General features: G+C 43.6%; 1 protein-coding gene across 1 annotated transcript; it reads left to right on the top strand.

The window, feature by feature from the left end:
• The first annotated feature begins 840 nt into the window (after positions 1 to 840).
• SUCLG1 (succinate-CoA ligase GDP/ADP-forming subunit alpha) lies at positions 841 to 16,873 on the top strand. Its single transcript, XM_033060767.2, has 9 exons — positions 841 to 951; positions 9,302 to 9,405; positions 10,253 to 10,369; positions 11,465 to 11,677; positions 11,766 to 11,823; positions 14,131 to 14,214; positions 14,824 to 14,975; positions 15,488 to 15,676; positions 16,619 to 16,873. The coding sequence occupies exons 1-9, from the start codon at positions 900 to 902 to the stop codon at positions 16,643 to 16,645; spliced, it is 996 nt and encodes a 331-aa protein (XP_032916658.1). The 5' UTR covers positions 841 to 899; the 3' UTR covers positions 16,646 to 16,873.
• Positions 16,874 to 17,087: the final 214 nt, after the last annotated feature.

Raw genomic sequence — 17,087 nt, forward strand, 5'->3', positions numbered from 1 at the left:
AAACACTCCTGGAGCTCTGCCAGGCTGGGCTGTGAGCACTGCCCTGGGGAGCCTGGTCAGTGCCCAGCCACCCTCTGGGGGAAGAACCTTTTCTGATCTCCAACCCAAACCTGCCCTGACCCCTCAGGCCATTCCCTCAGTGCTGTCCCTGTCAGCACAGAGCAGAGATCAGTGCCTGTCCCTCCTCTTCCCCTCAGGAGGAATTTGTGACTGCACTGAGGTCTCCCCTCAGTCTCCTCCAGGCTGAACAGGCCAAGTGCCCTCAGCCTGTCCCCACACAACTTCTCCTCCAGGCCCTTCCCCATCTTTGTGCCCTCCTTTGGGCACTCTCTAACTGTTTAATGTCATTTTTATGCTGTGGTGTCCAGAGCTGCCCCAGCACTGAGGTGAGGCCGCCCCAGCCCCGAGCAGAGCGGGACAATCCCTCCCTTGCCCGGCTGTGCTGCTGTCCCTGATGTCCCCAGGACAGGGCTGTCCCTCCTGGCTGCCAGGGCACTGCTGGCTCATGTTCAGCTCGCCACTGACAGGAGCCCAGGTCCCTTTCCTGGCCCTGCTCTCGGCCCCTCATTCCCCAGCCTGTCCGTACATCCAGGGCTGCCCCATCCCAGGGCAGGATCCGGCACTTTCCCTGCTCGAGCTCACACGGTTGGAGATTGCCCAGCCCTGCCATTGCTGAGGTCTCTCTGCAGGGCCTGCCTGCCTTTGAGGGAGCCAACAGCTCCTCACAGTCCCCGTCCCTGGCGGTGTTTAAGGACAGACTGACGTGTAGCGGTATCCCGGACCCTTCCCCACCCTCACGGCCGCCGTGCCCACAGCACCCACAAGGCCGCGCGGAGCCGCTTCCGCCGCCGGGGCGGGCCGAGCTCGGGGCCGCCGCCGCCGTCATTGCGGAGGGGACGATGTCTCGCTGCAGCCCCGCCGCCGCCCGCCTGCTCGGCCGCTTCCTCCGCCGTGAGTACCGGGACGAGCCCTGCCGGCCCCGCCGCGGGGGCCGCGGGCAGCGCCGGGGTCCGGCCGGGCCGGGCGGGGCAGGGGCCGGGCAAGGTCACGGCGGAGCGCGGCCGGGCGCGCTCGGCCCCGGGCACCGGGCCGGGACTCGGGGTGTCCCGGGGCTCCCCGCCTGCTCCCACCGCCTCTCCGGGCCCTCGCTGGGCGTTCGGAGCGGGGCAGGATGGCCCCGCTCGGGGCAGGGGCACGCCTGGCTGCGAGGGGGCTGTTTGTAAATGCAGTGGGGAGTTTTCCCGTGGAGGGTGGGCGCCCCTGGGTGCGGGCACGGGAAGGTTCTCGGCGTTGTAGCCCCGGAAAGGCTCCAAAGGGCAAAGGGCCGGAGGGAGCCCAGGGGTTGGGGCTGGTCACTGCGAGGGCTGGAGGCCTCTGGAGGGCCTTGAATTTCTTGTGGTTTCAGCACAGCGTGGTAAAGTTCTTTTTTTTGTTGCCAAGAATAAGGTTATAGGCTTCCCTTTGGAGAATGCAAGCAGTCTGAGATTAGTACTTCAGCTCGAAATATTTAATGCGTGTTGTTCTGAACATGACATGAAAAATAAAGTGCTTTTCTCCGTCCTCTTTTTTTTTCTTTCCAGTGTGCTTTTTTTTTGGCTTCATCCTCTTGAAGAGGAGACTTGTAGTGAGAGAACAATTGTAGTGGCTTCAAAGTGAAAGACAGTAAGTTTAGCTTGGATATTAGAAGGAAATTCTTTACTGAGCAAGCTGGAACAAATTTCCCAGAGAAGCTGTGGCTGCCCCATCCCTGGACATGTTAAAGGCCAGGTTGATGGGGCTTGGAGCAGCCTGGTCAGTGGAAGGTGTCCCTGCCCATGGCAAAGGATTGGAATGAGATCCTTTAAGGTCTCTTCCAACTCAAACCATTCTGTGAGATCAGTCTGGGTATTTCCAGGCACAAGAGCAGTTATTAGAACTCTAAACAGAGGAATTAGTGCATTAATGTGGTTCTTGTAGCTGAAAATGAATGAACAAACTCAAACCTACCTCGTTTGACTGCACACACAGTGTTTTTGTCTCTGTGGGATGGTGACTTGCAGGTCAGGTAATGTGATCTCACAGCCACTGGCTGGTCTGAGTAGTTCCTGTCCAGGTGGGTGTCCATTCCTGCCTCTTGTTCTCCACAAGCAGTGTCAGAAAACTATTAATTTCTGCCACTTCAGCTTTTTGAATTGGGTCCCTTGGGCCCAAAAAGAATTGGTTCTGATGGAGGGGAACAGATGGGAATGTAGCACCTTCCAATTTAGCTTAATTTATACTCTCAGCAAAGCTACTCTTGGGTGCAGTTATATGTGTTAAAAACCCCACATTATTCCCTTTACAGATAGCAGTAAGAGATTCAGGGAATAGTTATTAAAATTATTTTGAGGGGTAGAAAGGAGGAAGAAATCTAAGTGGCTCAAGAAGTATCTTTTTGCAGCTGTTATGAAGTCTTTTACAGAAACTCCAGCAAGATGAAATAGTCCTTCATTGTAAATCTTTGGTTTGATAGTCTTTACCCTTTAAAGACTTCTGAAACCTTAAATTTGTATGTACATTTTCACTAACAGTTAGCATCTGCTTCTCTTAGTGATTTGTAATCATGAGTGTCCAGTGTGTTCTGTTGCAGAAGAGATGCAAACCTTGTTTTTGTTTGTGCATTGCTGACAGAAACGTGCAGGGTGTGTATCCCTAAGGCTGAGATCAGGAAGTTGTGGAAATGGAGTATGAAATCTGTCCGTGAATGGTGAGTGCTGCTCAAAGGTCAGCTCACAGCACTGCTGGTGTATGGGCAGGATCAGGAGAGGTGTGGACCTGTGCTTGTCCATATATCCTTGAAGAGTCTTTGTGGGCATCTGAACTGACTGAAGAGTCAGGATTAGAGGTTCTATGTCCTGGATGTGTTAGAAGGCTTTGGAGAGCTCGTAGATTAAAAGATTAGAGTAATTATGTGAGTAACCCTGGCAAAGGATTGCTGCTGAAATAACAATCCAGTGAAGAATTCCTTAATTGTTTTTATATCAACAGTGTGGAGGCAGGAAAGCTCACAAACCTTTCCCTGCTCACATTCTTGGGGGAGGATACCTGGGGAAAAGCAGTTTGTTGGCTTACAAGAAACAGGAGAGGAAAGACTGATTAGGAAAGAGAGATGTGTTGAAATAGCTGAAAATTTTGAATGTCATTTCCCACTAGTCCTAGATTTGTTCTAATATGATGGGTGTAGTGTAGGCATTTCATCTGCCCTTCACAGCCTGATTAATTTACTTAATTCCTCAACTCCTATTTCATGGTCACAGATCTGGGTTTCCATAATTAACAGGAATTTGGCAAGGGAAGGCTGAGAGAAGAGAACTTGGGGACTGATTAACAGGAATCCTCAGAGTGCATAATCCTCTTAAACAAAGGAGTAAATATTTTGGACAATCCCTCAATAGCATGAAGACTTCTTTGTCATTAAGAAGCATCTTCTGCTAATGTAGCTGATAACTTGGGTTCTGGGGATGGGTTTATGCTCCTCTGCACTGTCAGGAGCTCCCCAGGACTGTTCTGTTGTGTCTTCCTCAGACCTTGCATTTGTTGGCAGAGGAAGGAGCAGGGAGATGATCGTAAAAATGTAAAGTAAACATGTAGAAAATATTGAAAGGAATTCTGAGGAGCAAGCTGAAGGCTGTAACTGATGGGAGATAAAGAGAGGGAGTTGGGATGTGTGTGTGTAAAAAAAGACAGAATTTTAAGTAGCACTCCTCATACCTCAGTTCTTCCCTGAGCTTCCCCTGCATTGGCCTCCATTTTCCTCACTTACATTGGAGCTCCTATGATTTCTAAGGCTTTCTTCTCTCCTTACATAGGTTATAGAAAAGAAAAGGAGTATCTTCCATCATCTCCAAGGTCTGTGGCTATTTCAAGGAGAATAGAGGAAGAATTTCAGTCTTCTGGCAATGTAGGTGTCAGCTCAGGTCATTGTGGAGAGGAATCTGCTGTTTCACCTTGCTTTTATACTGGCCTTGTTTTGTGAGCAGCCTCAGATGCTGCCTCAGCTTCCAAATTTCCTTATTCTTTTAGTTTGGGGTAAATATGGGTAAGAAGGAGACACTTTGACTGGATTGGTGTCTATAGGAAATCTTACAAGAAGCCCTGAAAATAGTGAGTTTTGAGCTTTGTATAGTTTGGATGAAGAAGAGATTCAGCCCTTTAGTATCTGTGCTGTCACCAGATAGGGAAGGGCTTGGACTAGATGTCCTCTAAAGGTCCCTTCCAACCCAAACCACTCCATGGTTCCATGAAATGTAGCTTGAGTTGCATTGTTTTAGATGAGAGCTGTACCTGAGAGATGATGCTGCTCAAGGAGAGCCTGAAAGCTCAGTGTAAATGGTGTTTAAATACCCTGTGTGCTTTAACATACCTTGTAAATGGATCAGTTTTCTTTTTAGCATGTAAATTCCTGTTTGGACTCCATGATAAATAATAGGGTATTTTTCTAGAAAGGATTATTGATTGTAGTACACAAGTGAGCTTTAAGTCCTGCTTGAGGCTAGGGATTGTGAATTCTTTTCATAAGAGGTAAATGAGGTGGATTTTCCAGATATTTGTACTGCTGAGAGCTCTGCTCTTGGCTGGGGCCTTGTTGCCTGGAAATGCCAGAGTAACCAGCAGCAGAGTGTGGTGCTGGAGCAGCTCTGTCCCTTAGATTCTGATAAGGTTTCTTGACTGTCAAACAGCTGGTGTTCCATATACAGGCTTATACCCCATTGCTAAATTTAGACACTGCTTTTCAAATCTCCCCTGAGACAGCAGGGGTTGGGTACTTGAGCAGTTTTCATAACTGCTTGGTTTCCCTCTACAATGGACCAAAGTAGGCTCTTGCCACAGTATGTCTCAATTTTTAGCTGTGTAGAAGTTAAAGTACTGAAAAACCAAAACAATATAAATATAAATGCATCTTGTTATTTGTATAACTTTATTTTTAAACCACAAACTGGACAGGGGTGGGGCAGAAATGAGTGTTGTGCCTGGGAAAGATTGTCCAGTCTCTTATTTTCTTTTAATACACTTAGCTAAAAGTCTGTTACAGTCCTTTGTTGGACATGGTAATGTTAATTTAGAAATGTTACTTGACAAAATGCAACATTTCCCCTGTGCTTTTTGGGAAGAGTTGGGTTTGATAAGACTTGTCCTTATGCTCTAGGACTTCATCTGGAGCCTTCACCTTTTTAACTTGACCTGTGATTTAGATGTGAGCATTAAAATAACATCACCAATGGGTTTGGCCTTGCTGGTTCACAGCTGAAGAGCTTTTATTTTTTTTTTTTTCAATTTTTTTTTCCCTCCAGTCTTCATGAAGCAGCATGCATTTACACCTGAGCACCCAGATTTTTTTTTGTAGTAAAATCAATTGTCTGGATGGGTTTGGAAGTTGTGAAGCAGGTCCTGGGTGGAAGTTGAGACTTGGCTTCTATTTCTGACTCATACCTGCTGTGAACTTGGGCATGCCATTTCCACTTTCCACCTGTTTCCTTCTCATCTTGTATCTGTCTTAACTATTGAAATTGCCAGCTGCTTGCACCCAGGGCTGGCTGTTTGTGCCAGGTAGGGCAGGACCTCATCCTGACCCATGGTCTCTGCTGATAACTGGGGCAAATGTTGCTGCTGCAGGCAGGGCCAGGAACACAAGTACAGAACTGTATCAAACCATATTGAAAACTCCTGAAACTCAGGCTCCTCCACCCCAGAGACTGCAAGGTGATTTTTAGGTTTTTTTTTCCATAAATTGCTTAAAAAATATATTGCTCTCCAAACATTTGCCCATGCTAAGCTGCCTGTCTCTGGAGACAGCAAGTGGCTTTAATCTATAGCCAGGATTTTTGAACCAGCTGTATTTTCTCTGAAGGAAGGCCATACAATAGTGTAAGAAGCACATATGGTTTTCAAGGGTAAATCCATATAAAGCTTAAATTCTAAGCTGCAGTTTAGATATCAGTGTCTAATTTTTTTTTTGATAGTTTAGAAAATGCTCAGAAGCTTTTTATCCTTGAAAGATATATGTATACAGTCTTCTGAAAATGGAGGACTGATAAACTTAAGCTTTCAAAAGCATTTTTGTGCAAAGTTATAAATATCTGAAAATAGATCTGGAATGAGCAGTTGAACAAGGAGTGTAGAATTGCTGTAAGGTGTAGAGAAATGTGCTGTTTGTCAGTTTGTCAACAACAAAGAGACTGTGGAGTCTCCCTCACTGGAGGTATTCAGGAACCATCTGGACACAATCCTGTGCAATGTGCTTGAGCAGGGAGGTTGGACCAGCTGAGCCACTGAAATCCCTTCCAACCTGACCCATTCTGTGATTTTTATTGTTTTTGAAGTACTGAAATTTCTCAGTGACAGATAACATGGCTAGCAAGCATCCCCACCTTACTTTGAGGTGGATTTGTCAGTGGCTGGGCACAGACTCTGTACAACTTAGATCTGACTCAGTTTATGTTGCCTGTTTGTTCTTTCCCCTTGCAGGCCCATTTCCAGTCAGTCATTCCCATTCTCCTGGAAGCCTGGAGTGTTCTCCCCAAGGCCTCTCTGGTGGTAAGGGCTCTAACAGCTCCTTCCCAAGGGGGATCATCCTCTGCTGTCCTCAGGGCTGGGTGTCACCCAGGCACGTCTCAGGGATTGCCTGAGTGGCTGGGCTCAGGTGGATCGATTCCCTGCTCTCCTGACCAGCATTCCTGCTGATCCTGTTTTTGTTTTGCTTTCCTTTGCTGGAGGAGGCTGCTCTCCACCAGATGTGCCTTTGAGTTGATGCAGGTGCAGGGCCTGCAGCCCTGCCTAGGAAGGCCAAGTGCTCAGCTAAGGACAAAGATCATCCTGTGCTGTAGGAGTGGCTTCTCTCTCCCCTCCCCCAGCCAGCTTGGTAGCCCTGTTTATTAAATCTCAGACATATTTTCATAAAATCATAGAATCACAAAATGGTTTGAGTTGGAAGGTGACTTTAAATATCATCTTGTTCCACCCCCCTGCCATGGGCAGGGACATGACACCTTCCACTAGACCAGGTTACTCAGAGCCCCATCCAGCTTGGCCTGGAACACTCCAGAGATGGGGCAGCCACAGCTCTGGACAACCTGTGCCACCATCCTCACAGTACAGGTTTTTTTTCCCTGATATCCAATTTAAATTTGCTCTCTTCCACTTTGAAGCCATTTTCCCTTATGCTGTCATTATATGCCCTTGTCAATAGTCTTTCTCCATCTTTCCTGTAAGTTCCCTTCAGGTACTGATGGGAATTGAGTCACCCCAAAAGCTTCTCTTTTCTAGACTGAACAATCCCAGTTCTCTCAGCCTTTCCTCATAGCATCCTCATAGCTCCATTCCTCTTATCATCCTCTTATCATCCCCCTTCCTGCTCTCCTCTGGGCTCATTCCAGCAGCTCCAGGTCCTCCCTGTGCTGGGCCCCAGATCTGGACCCAGCTCTGCAGGTGGGGTCTCACCTGAGTGGGGCAGAGGGGCAGAATCCCCCCCCTCACCCTGCCCACCCTGCTTTGGGTACAGGATACAGCTTGCTTTTTATGGCTTTTTCTAAGGATTTCACGTGGATTTTGTCCATTACTATTTTGTGTTTCCTGGCATAATAAACTCTGCAACAGTGTTTTTTGTGATTTAAACTCTGCAGGTTATTAAGCTGCAATGTACTTTTGCCACTTTCCTTACAAGTTTACTGCATCCTAGTCTGTACCTTTCTATACAGAGTTTGACTTTGTGTCCTTGTGGAGTTGAGGATTTGCTGCAGCTCCTTAGAGGACAGCAGAAGGTGGCTGGAGTTAAACCCTGGGTTTGCCAGCACTTTCTAAGAACAGAGTAAGGACTTTAGGTTCAGCAATAGCACTGATGTGTGTAGGCTGCTTCTGGCATAGTTTGGTTTTTCTGTTCACTCCTTTGAGTACAACTGAAGCATAAAAGCAGTGTAGCAATAAACTTTAGTTGGCAAGAGAGAGCCATGTAACTCTGTGATGGAAATGTGTGTATGTGGATCTTAAAAAGTTTCTGCATATTTACTAACCCATAGAAATTCTGTTATAATAATTTAATAATGCATCTTAACAAATTCTGTGCATTATCATAAGAATACTTTTTTACTTCTTTCTCCTTAAAATCTTTTACTCCCTTCCTAAAAAAAAAAACATATTCCCTTGTTCAGACATGCTTAAAACAAGGTCAATCTGAGGGCCATGATTCAGGATCTGTTACTTTGATTTCAGTTTCACTATTTACTTCCTCAAGTCTTAGTTGCTAAGGTTTTAAATGAGCTAAGGGGATAAATAGTAACATATTGGTGTATATATTGGAGATCCTGTATTAGGATTGTGCCTTCTCAGGTTCACTCTATGTATAAATTAAGGTTTTTATGTCAAACACTTGCAGGGAGTAAATTGGTTCTGATGCCCTCAAAACTCTGGTGTTTGAGAAAGCATATGGTAATAAACTTAGGTGTGCATTCCATTATACCAGAAGCCCTCTCCCCTTTCATCTCAAGCTCTCTTCTGTGGTGATATTCTGTGCATTTGCTGCCATCATTCCTTTCCCTGCAGCACAGATGCAGTCATTCCCCTTGGGTTTTTGTTTCCAGCACTCGTTATGCTCTTTTTCTACAATTATGTTGGGTTGTTTTCTTCTCTCAGCACCAGAGTTGTAAGAACTAATTGAAAATCACTCTAGTGGAGTGTTGGGAGAGCTGTTTCCTCATGAGCCCAAATGTGTGTCCAGCAGGGATGCCATAGCTAGGAATTTGTTGGAAAAAGATCTGCTGTCTGTCTTACTTGGCATCAGGTTTTTCCTGGGCTGAGGAACCCTTGAGCTCCTCAGTGTCTCCTGTCTGCTCTGGACCGTGCTCTGCTCACAGGAGGTGTCTCACAGTACCAGTGCTGTAACACTGGATGAAGGGATTTTAGTTCTGCTTTGTCACTTTGCAGCATATCTGAGAAGATAAAAACGTGTTCATTGGCAAATGAAAGCAGTGCTTAAGACGTTGTTTCTGTGTGTCAGGTGGAATTCTGATAACAGTACTCAATCCTGATAATGAGTTCTCAATCTGAGAAACCTCTCCTAATTTCCAGTAAATTGAGTCATCAGCATAATAGGGTGGACTACAGGTGTTTAATGTCTTAGAATGACAAGCACTGAATGAAGATTCAGAGCTGCTTTTGAAAGCATGAGCTGCTCATGATTTTTTGACACAAGCATTGGTTGATATGCACTTACTTTGTAGGACTTTTTTTGACTCAGAGTCTACCAAAGGAGTGAATTAATGGTTTGTGCTCTCTTCTCTTTTCTCTCCAGTTCAACAGAATGGAGTCCGACACTGCTCCTACACAGCATCCAGGAAAAACCTGTATGTTAACAAAAACACAAAGGTTATCTGTCAGGGTTTTACAGGCAAACAGGTAGGTTTATAAATCATTTCTTCTGTCAGCCTTTCAGTCAGGAAGTTAGATACTCAGAAAACATAATTATATATGAAATGGATTATGTGTACTGCCTTTGTCTGTGTTGATGGGAAGCTGGACTTCCTTCACCATCTGGGAGGTCCCTTCAGCAATGTAGTTTACATTCTTTGGCCCAAATACTTGTGCACAAGCTTGAAAGCTGGTTTTGAGTCATCTGTATTATAGTGCTTTTCATTTTTGTTTTTCATGTTGTATGCAGCTGAAAGTATTTATTTGTAAAAGGCTATTTGCAAAAAAACTGCAAAAACTCACCCATTTTCAAAGTGCTTCTTTCACAAATGCATTTCAATATCAATGCCTGTGAATTAAATGTCTGTTTTTATTTCAGGATATTTAATAGTTTTCTGAGATTCACTTTTAGACATTTGCAAACAGAGAAGGCTGCTTTTGTAAAACTATCAGCTAGTCATGGATGAGCATGCTAATTTGTTCTATTTCACTGTAGTGTTTGTCATCTGCCACACTTGGGGAAAAGAAACTGGCTGCTGTGTCTGCAGGTGTGTTAGCAGCACACAACAGAACACCCTTTAGCATGAAACCACAGTGCTCTGATTGAAAAAAGAAAAAAGGGCATATTAGCATATTCCAAATGCATTTAAAACATGTGGATGCACTCTCCAAAATACCTGATTTTGTATATATATATGTGTAGTGAAAACTTCCCTTCTTATTGCAAATTGCAGTGACATAAATTGCCTTCAGAATTACAGATAACATCAAACTTTTTGGTTAACTTTATTTGCTATTACGTGCCTTCTAACTTCAATTATTTTCTCTCTCATAGGGCACCTTTCACAGCCAGCAGGCATTGGACTATGGCACCAATCTAGTTGGAGGAATTTCTCCAGGGAAAGGGGGAAAAACTCATCTAGGTCTGCCTGTGTTTAATTCTGTGAAGGAGGTAATTTGCAGTAGTGACTGGAGGGCGCAGAGTTTAATGCTGCTGAAGGGCTCCTTATTTCATTGCTCACACTGGAGAGACAAATATTTGAGCTGTGGATGTCACTGGGCAAAGAATGAAATAGAAGCCTTGTAAAAAAGGGAGCATTCAGGGTTGGTCAGGCACAAGTTTGGCATCCACTGTGAAATTCACAGTCTGGGTACACTTCTTTATGAATGCAGCTGGTTTCTGATTGATTCTGCTGTGCATGATGAATTTTTAGCAAACTGTTATGTAAGAGTATTTATGATGGTGATAATGAGGCAGATCCTTTCCAGACAGTGGTCAGTTCTCTGGTTGTGTCCCATCTTCAGAGAATTTAACACTTGCTTAGTGTAGCAGTGGGAATTTTGCACCACTTAATTAGTGGTTTGTCTGGAGTTTCTTCTGCCTTCACTCAGAGCCAGGATTAAAAAATACACAAAGGAAATGGATTTTCTCGTGTTTGGGCTTGGTTGTTTATTACATTTTATCAAAAGTACAGAAAGTTCAGCAGCACTTCTAGCCACCAGCTAGAAGCAAGCAAAATGGAGCCAGATCCAGCTACTACAAGGTTTCTTAAAGCTAAACAGTCCAGTGGAGAAATAACACCTATATTATTTATCCTTTTAATCCAATAAGTAACTTCCCATGACCTTCAGTGTGGCCCTGACTGTCTAACCAGGAACTTCTACCTGAAACCATGAAGAAGAAGGAAGATGAACACCAAAAGAGACACCACTCAAAATCTTCCATCTTGTCCCATACCTATTGCTATATTATAAAACTCTCAGATTTGAAACCCTTCACCATGTGAAGCCACACACTTCTGTTTAACCACACACCTGTGATTTTAACTCCATCACTCAAATTTGGAGCCTTCTCCAAGGCTCAGGTGTTCTCCAGGGGGTCAGTGCCAGAAAGCTCAAAAATTCTGGGATCCAACAGCTTAGCTTACAGTAAATGGATACATATCCTTAATTCATGCCTGAGAATGGATGTATTTTAGATGACTTGTTGAACATTCTCTTCTGCCCCTCTAAACACCCAACGCGTTTTTTGTTGTTTCCCTTGCAGGCCAAAGAACAAACAGGTGCTTCAGCCACTGTCATCTACGTCCCTCCCCCGTTTGCTGCTGCTGCCATCACCGAGGCCATCGATGCAGAGATGCCCCTGGTGGTTTGCATCACCGAGGGCATCCCCCAGCAGGACATGGTGCGCGTCAAACACCGGCTGCTGCGGCAGAGCAAGACCCGGCTGGTGGGCCCCAACTGCCCCGGAGTCATCAATGTAAGTCACCTCTGCCTTTGGTCCTAGGCTGAACTGTTCCCAGTGGTGGTTTGAATGTTCCATCTGACTTCTCCCACTCTTTCCTTAGCCTGGAGAATGTAAAATTGGTATCATGCCTGGTCACATTCACAAGAAAGGAAGAATTGGTGAGTTTTTGAATATTTATGCGTCATCTAAAACACAAGTTTGGTGCTCTAGTGTTCTTCCTCGTGAGGCAAGGCACATCCTGCCTTGGAGAGGGTTGGTAACACTGTGGGACAGCTTGTCTGTCCTCAGTTTGTATGTGAATTTTAGCATTATCAATCCTGAAGGTCCAGATTGGGAATTCTTCCATAGTAGACTCTGGGTGTTGATGGTAGAGGCAAAGCAATTGGGAATTCCTGTAGGTAATGTGATTGTCTTGGTATCCTCAAAGGAGAGCCTTGAGGAAACTTGCATTTTTCTTGGGATTTGAGAGCATTGAGCTCTCCAACACTCTTCCTTCCAGCAGCTTGGCTGCTTGGACTGGGATCCTACTCTTCTAATGATCTCAGAACTACAGCAAAGAGAAGAGGCTACAGACAAGTTTATAACATAATTTAGACAACTATGAAACCATCACAAGTGGAAGTGACTAATAGAACAAATTTTCAGGCAGTGTGGTAAAGGGCAGGAAGACAGTGACTTGTTCACAATCAGTGTAGGTCACACCCTCTGTGTGTGATGAGTTACACACCTGTTACATGCAAGTCTCTTGTCCTGACTTCTGTCAGCTCCTTGTTGTAAACTATAGAAATAGCAACTTGATGTTTTTTTCAAATAATGCAGTTCAGGAGCTGTAGAAAAAATTCTTCTGAAATGTACTTGTATACTTAGGTAAAGCTTCAGAAATATTGTTGTAAACAGCACATGCTGCTGTTGCCTGTCAGCAAGGAAACCAGTTTCACTTGATCACAGTAGTGCCCTTTACAGCATTTCCGTTTTTTTTTGATGGAAAGTGTTTTTACTGTCAGAAAGCCTGCTCAATGCTGTTGAACTACAGGGACTCAATGCAGTTTTTCTAGCATGAGGAACTGTCTCTGCTGCAAAACCTCTTTGACTTGAGAATAGACTGCACCTAGGGAATTCTGGAAGATGTGTTAACACTTGTGTTCCAAGATGTGTTCCACCTCCAGCTTTCGCAAGTACCCATAAACCTGGAATTAAAAAATTAAATGGATGCAGTGATGCCCTTTATAAAACCCACTGAGACATTGCTCTGTGACTCTAAAAAGAAACATCAGCCATTGCCCTGAGCTCCCTTCTGAATCAAAGTTCTGTTCAGATTTTCTAAATATATAAATAAATGTGTTGTAGTCACAAGTTACTAGAATCTGAATGCAAGGCACATCAAGTGCAAAAGAATATTTAAAATCTTGAGTCCAGTAGCTCTGCCCATTGCTGGAAGTCTTTTCAATGATGATCCAAGAATCAAGGAATAAAAATGTAGATTTACCACCCTCCTGGTTTCATCTGATGTGTGACCTTTGGTGATGTGCTCTCCAGCTTTCTATTACTGTGAGGGATCCAATAATCATCTGAATATACTGTGATGCAAGGCATAAAAATAGCCACAGTCTTTGGACTTTCATCTGTAGCTTCTCTGAGGCAATCTGATCTTAGTGGTAAACAGGGAGGCCTTTTCAAACATACCAAGAGAAAAACCCTGTGCTAGAACATATCTGAGGTGGCCAACAGTATAAATAGTTGATAAAACTAAGATTCTTAGTCTAGAGGTGTATTTTCTCCTCTGTTCGTGCAATGTACATGTCCTTCTTACATGGCTTGAAGCAGATGGAAGATGGTGTCTGTTTTTCCTGAAAACATTTTCATTTTGTAGAGTTAACAGAAGTCTTAATTTGAAAACATGGACAAAAAGCCATGCAAATATTTTGCCCCTGCTCTAAGCTCTGTGCTACCTTCCACCCTGAATTTAAAACTGGGGTTGTGGTCTCTTGTGATACTGTAATATAAATGCCAGATAGATTCTGTGGAGCAGCAACAAATACCTAATAGTGTTAGCTTGCATTTGTGCAGCATTTTTCTGTTCTGGAAGATCTCTTGTGTGCCTGGCCATGCTGGCAATGTGATTAATACAGAATTCTTTTGTTAACTGTTGAGCTGCAACTCTGTTTCAAGTTCAGTGCATCAGCTACTCTCATGCAAGATAAGAAGTATGTTCTTTTATTTGCTTTTCAGTTTTCTTTCCTGGTAAGGCTTTATTGTGATAAAAATATTAACTTTCTGGGCAGCTTTAGTCCTTGATGAAAACCAAGAAATATTACAGAAAGAATCTTACAGAGTGTTTTGGCAGGACAGCTGAAAAACCTGGAATCTCATGTTGTTTATTGAGGTGATTTTCATTACTGTAAGAACAGCTGCCTCTAGTTATGTGCTGTGTTAGTGGTAAGTTTATCTTCTTTTCTTTCCTCCAGGTATTGTGTCAAGATCTGGAACCCTGACATATGAAGCTGTTCATCAGACAACACAAGTTGGGTTGGGGCAGTCTATTTGTGTTGGTAGGTTCCCTCAGAATCAGCCTGTTGGACCAAGACTGATCTGCTTTTTCTTCACAAGCCTAATCCAAAATAATTCCTTTTTGCAAGTAGAGTTTGCTGAATGGCAGTTGTGTTGAGAGGTGGGATCCCTGTGTGCTGTGAAGAGTACAGCCCTTTGTTATCATTTACACATCAAGTTAATAAAAGGCTTAAAATCAACTTTGAACAGAGAACTGCCAGCAAATATAATGTCAATTTGGGAATAGACTGTCCCAAGAACTTTAGTATTTTAGAGGATTTGGACATTTTTGGCATTTAGTTGGGTGTGTTAAGTAAATTCAGTTTCCTTACACCAATATTGTGGAGCTGGGGTCTTGGTCCTTCTGTGCTCATAACATTTTGTTTATGGTTTGAAAGGTGAACATTCAGCTATGAAAGCTTTCTGTAATTTTTGGGTGAAGTATTTGGAGCAGAAATTTAACACACTATGACTTGGGTAGAGCCTTCAGAGCTGCCTGTTGTATGAGCCTTTGGGAATATCCTCATACTGAAATTTATTTTTAAACTTACATTATAAGTGCAATATATTATCTTGAGTTACTCTTTTTGTGATTTTAATATTCTTTTTAGGTATTGGAGGTGATCCCTTCAATGGAACTAATTTTATTGACTGCCTTGATGTCTTCCTGAAGGATCCTCATACTGAGGGGATCATATTGATTGGGGAGATTGGAGGAAATGCTGAAGAAGACGCAGCAGCATTTTTGAAAGAAAATAATTCCGTAAGTCTTAAAACACCTTGCTTCCTGACACTTTCACAGTTAGCCAGCTTCTTTTGCCACATCAAGGAAAACTCAGTTCAGTCTCTCATCTCTGTTTACAAAAAACCACAAACAGTCATGGGTTTTTTAAGGAAGAGTTAAAATTAAGGGTATTGTTGAGGTTGAACTTGATGATCTTGGATGCAGCCATATTCTGTGAACTGGAGAGCAGTGTCAACTTTAGAATTTTATTCCTGTACCAATATTTGTCATGGGGTTTTTTTGTTTGTTTGTTTGGCTTTTTTTTTTTGTAGTATGCATGGGTCTGTAGAAAAATTTATTGTTTGTTTGTTTCTGGATTATGCTAATTATCAGGAGAGGAAAATATTCCACACTCCCGTGTGGTGTGTGAGCTGTTTAATAACTTTGCCTGGTGTATTGATATTTAAATAAAAACCACAAAATGCACAATTTACCACCTGGAACTGCTTTTCCTCTCACCCTCCTCCATGTGACACCTTTCTCTCTTGCAGGGCCCCAACGCCAAGCCAGTGGTGTCCTTCATAGCCGGGCTGACGGCTCCTCCGGGCCGGCGGATGGGCCACGCTGGAGCCATCATTGCTGGGGGAAAGGGGGGAGCCAAGGAGAAGATTGCAGCCCTCCAGAGTGCTGGGGTTGTGGTCAGCATGTCCCCTGCTCAGCTGGGCAGCACCATCTACAAGGTTGGTTCCTCAGGCATTGCCTCATCCAGAGCAAGAGGCCGCTTTGGAGGGAGTGTGAGCTGGGAGTGCATCTCTTACCCAGATACTCTGTTGCTGTGAACTTGCTTAAACATAACAGCTCTATTGGCTGGACAAACTGAAATTACTACATAAAAGATATGTGCACACAGTTTTATTTAATGTTGTTTTATAGAAAAGTAAACGTAGTAAAATAGAGAAGAGATTACATTCTGCTTTCAAGCGTAGCTAGTTGTTGAAATTGTTTTCTGGATGCAAAGAGCCTGAATTAATGTAAAATATGAGAACATTATTTCTAAGTAGGTTATTTGAGGAAGGAGAGCCTTGGCATGTAATTCAGCTGAAAAACTAAGGTGTGGAATGGGATTATTTGCATTTTACTTAGTTCGTATCCAAAGCAGGGATTGCTTCACAGCTAGAGGAGATGCATTATTCAGCTCTGTTAGGTATTTTTTGTTTCCTGTGGTGACTGCATAGTACAGCATCTCCACAGGCTGCTGTGGGAATCTTCCCTTCTTCTGGTGTGCTTTTTCTTTTCATAGTGTAATGAAAATCGTGATTTTATTGCTTCCCTGGCTTGAGTCCTTTACTGTAAGGATTCTACTGCAGTTCTGGTGCAGAATTGGTGTTTTTCAGGCCTGTTATGCTGTGTCTGGGAGCAAACGGTTCCTTGACAGGATTGCAGTCTGGCAGTGATTGCAGTCTGGCTTTCCAGAGCTGACTTGTTAATTTGAAGTGGGACAATGCTCAGTTTCCTTTTCCCCTAACTTGCACACTTTATGCTTTTTGTATTTTAATTTTTAATACAAATTTTTAATTCTTTACATCCAATTTCCGAAGATACATACAAAACAATTTGAAATAGAAGAATAATGGAAGCATTTTCTGTTTTCCCTGCTGCTAACATCTGTGTGCTCTTTGCAGGAGTTTGAGAAAAGGAAGTTGCTGTGAGAGAAGACACTTTGGAATACTTTCTCCAAAACACCAGTGCAGCACCAGGCCTCCGCTTATTTTTTGTCTGCTAATCTTCAGTTGCCCCAATGACTTGACATTGGTCAATGAATTGGACTTGGAAGCCATAAACCTCCTGGCTAAACCTATTTTGGTTGTCTCCTTGTTTCAGACATTGTCACCCTGTTGTAAATCACAGCACATTAATAAATCTACTACTAAATCTGATCCATCTTTTGAATTCCTGAAGCAGAGCCGTTTCTTCGGTCATCATAAACAAAATCTTTTGTAACTTAAGCACTGCCCCTTTTTAAGGTAAAGTTGTAGAGCTGCTTTTAAGGATCAAGGCACTGACTTCATGCACATATCACACTGCTTTATTTTTAAGAAGTCCAGTCCTGCTCATTCGTTGCTGGCCAGTACCTTTGAACAATAGGCCAAA

Source organism: Catharus ustulatus, chromosome 5, assembly GCF_009819885.2.
Source record: "Catharus ustulatus isolate bCatUst1 chromosome 5, bCatUst1.pri.v2, whole genome shotgun sequence".
Lineage (NCBI taxonomy): Eukaryota > Metazoa > Chordata > Aves > Passeriformes > Turdidae > Catharus > Catharus ustulatus.

Coding starts and splice junctions, on each gene's coding strand:
- SUCLG1 (XM_033060767.2), top strand. CDS start 900: ATGTCTCGCTGCAGCCCCGCCGCCGCCCGCCTGCTCGGCCGCTTCCTC. Junction 11,824..14,130: donor TCACAAGAAAGGAAGAATTG/GTGAGTTTTTGA, acceptor TCTTTCCTCCAG/GTATTGTGTCAAGATCTGGA. Junction 15,677..16,618: donor TGGGCAGCACCATCTACAAG/GTTGGTTCCTCA, acceptor TGCTCTTTGCAG/GAGTTTGAGAAAAGGAAGTT.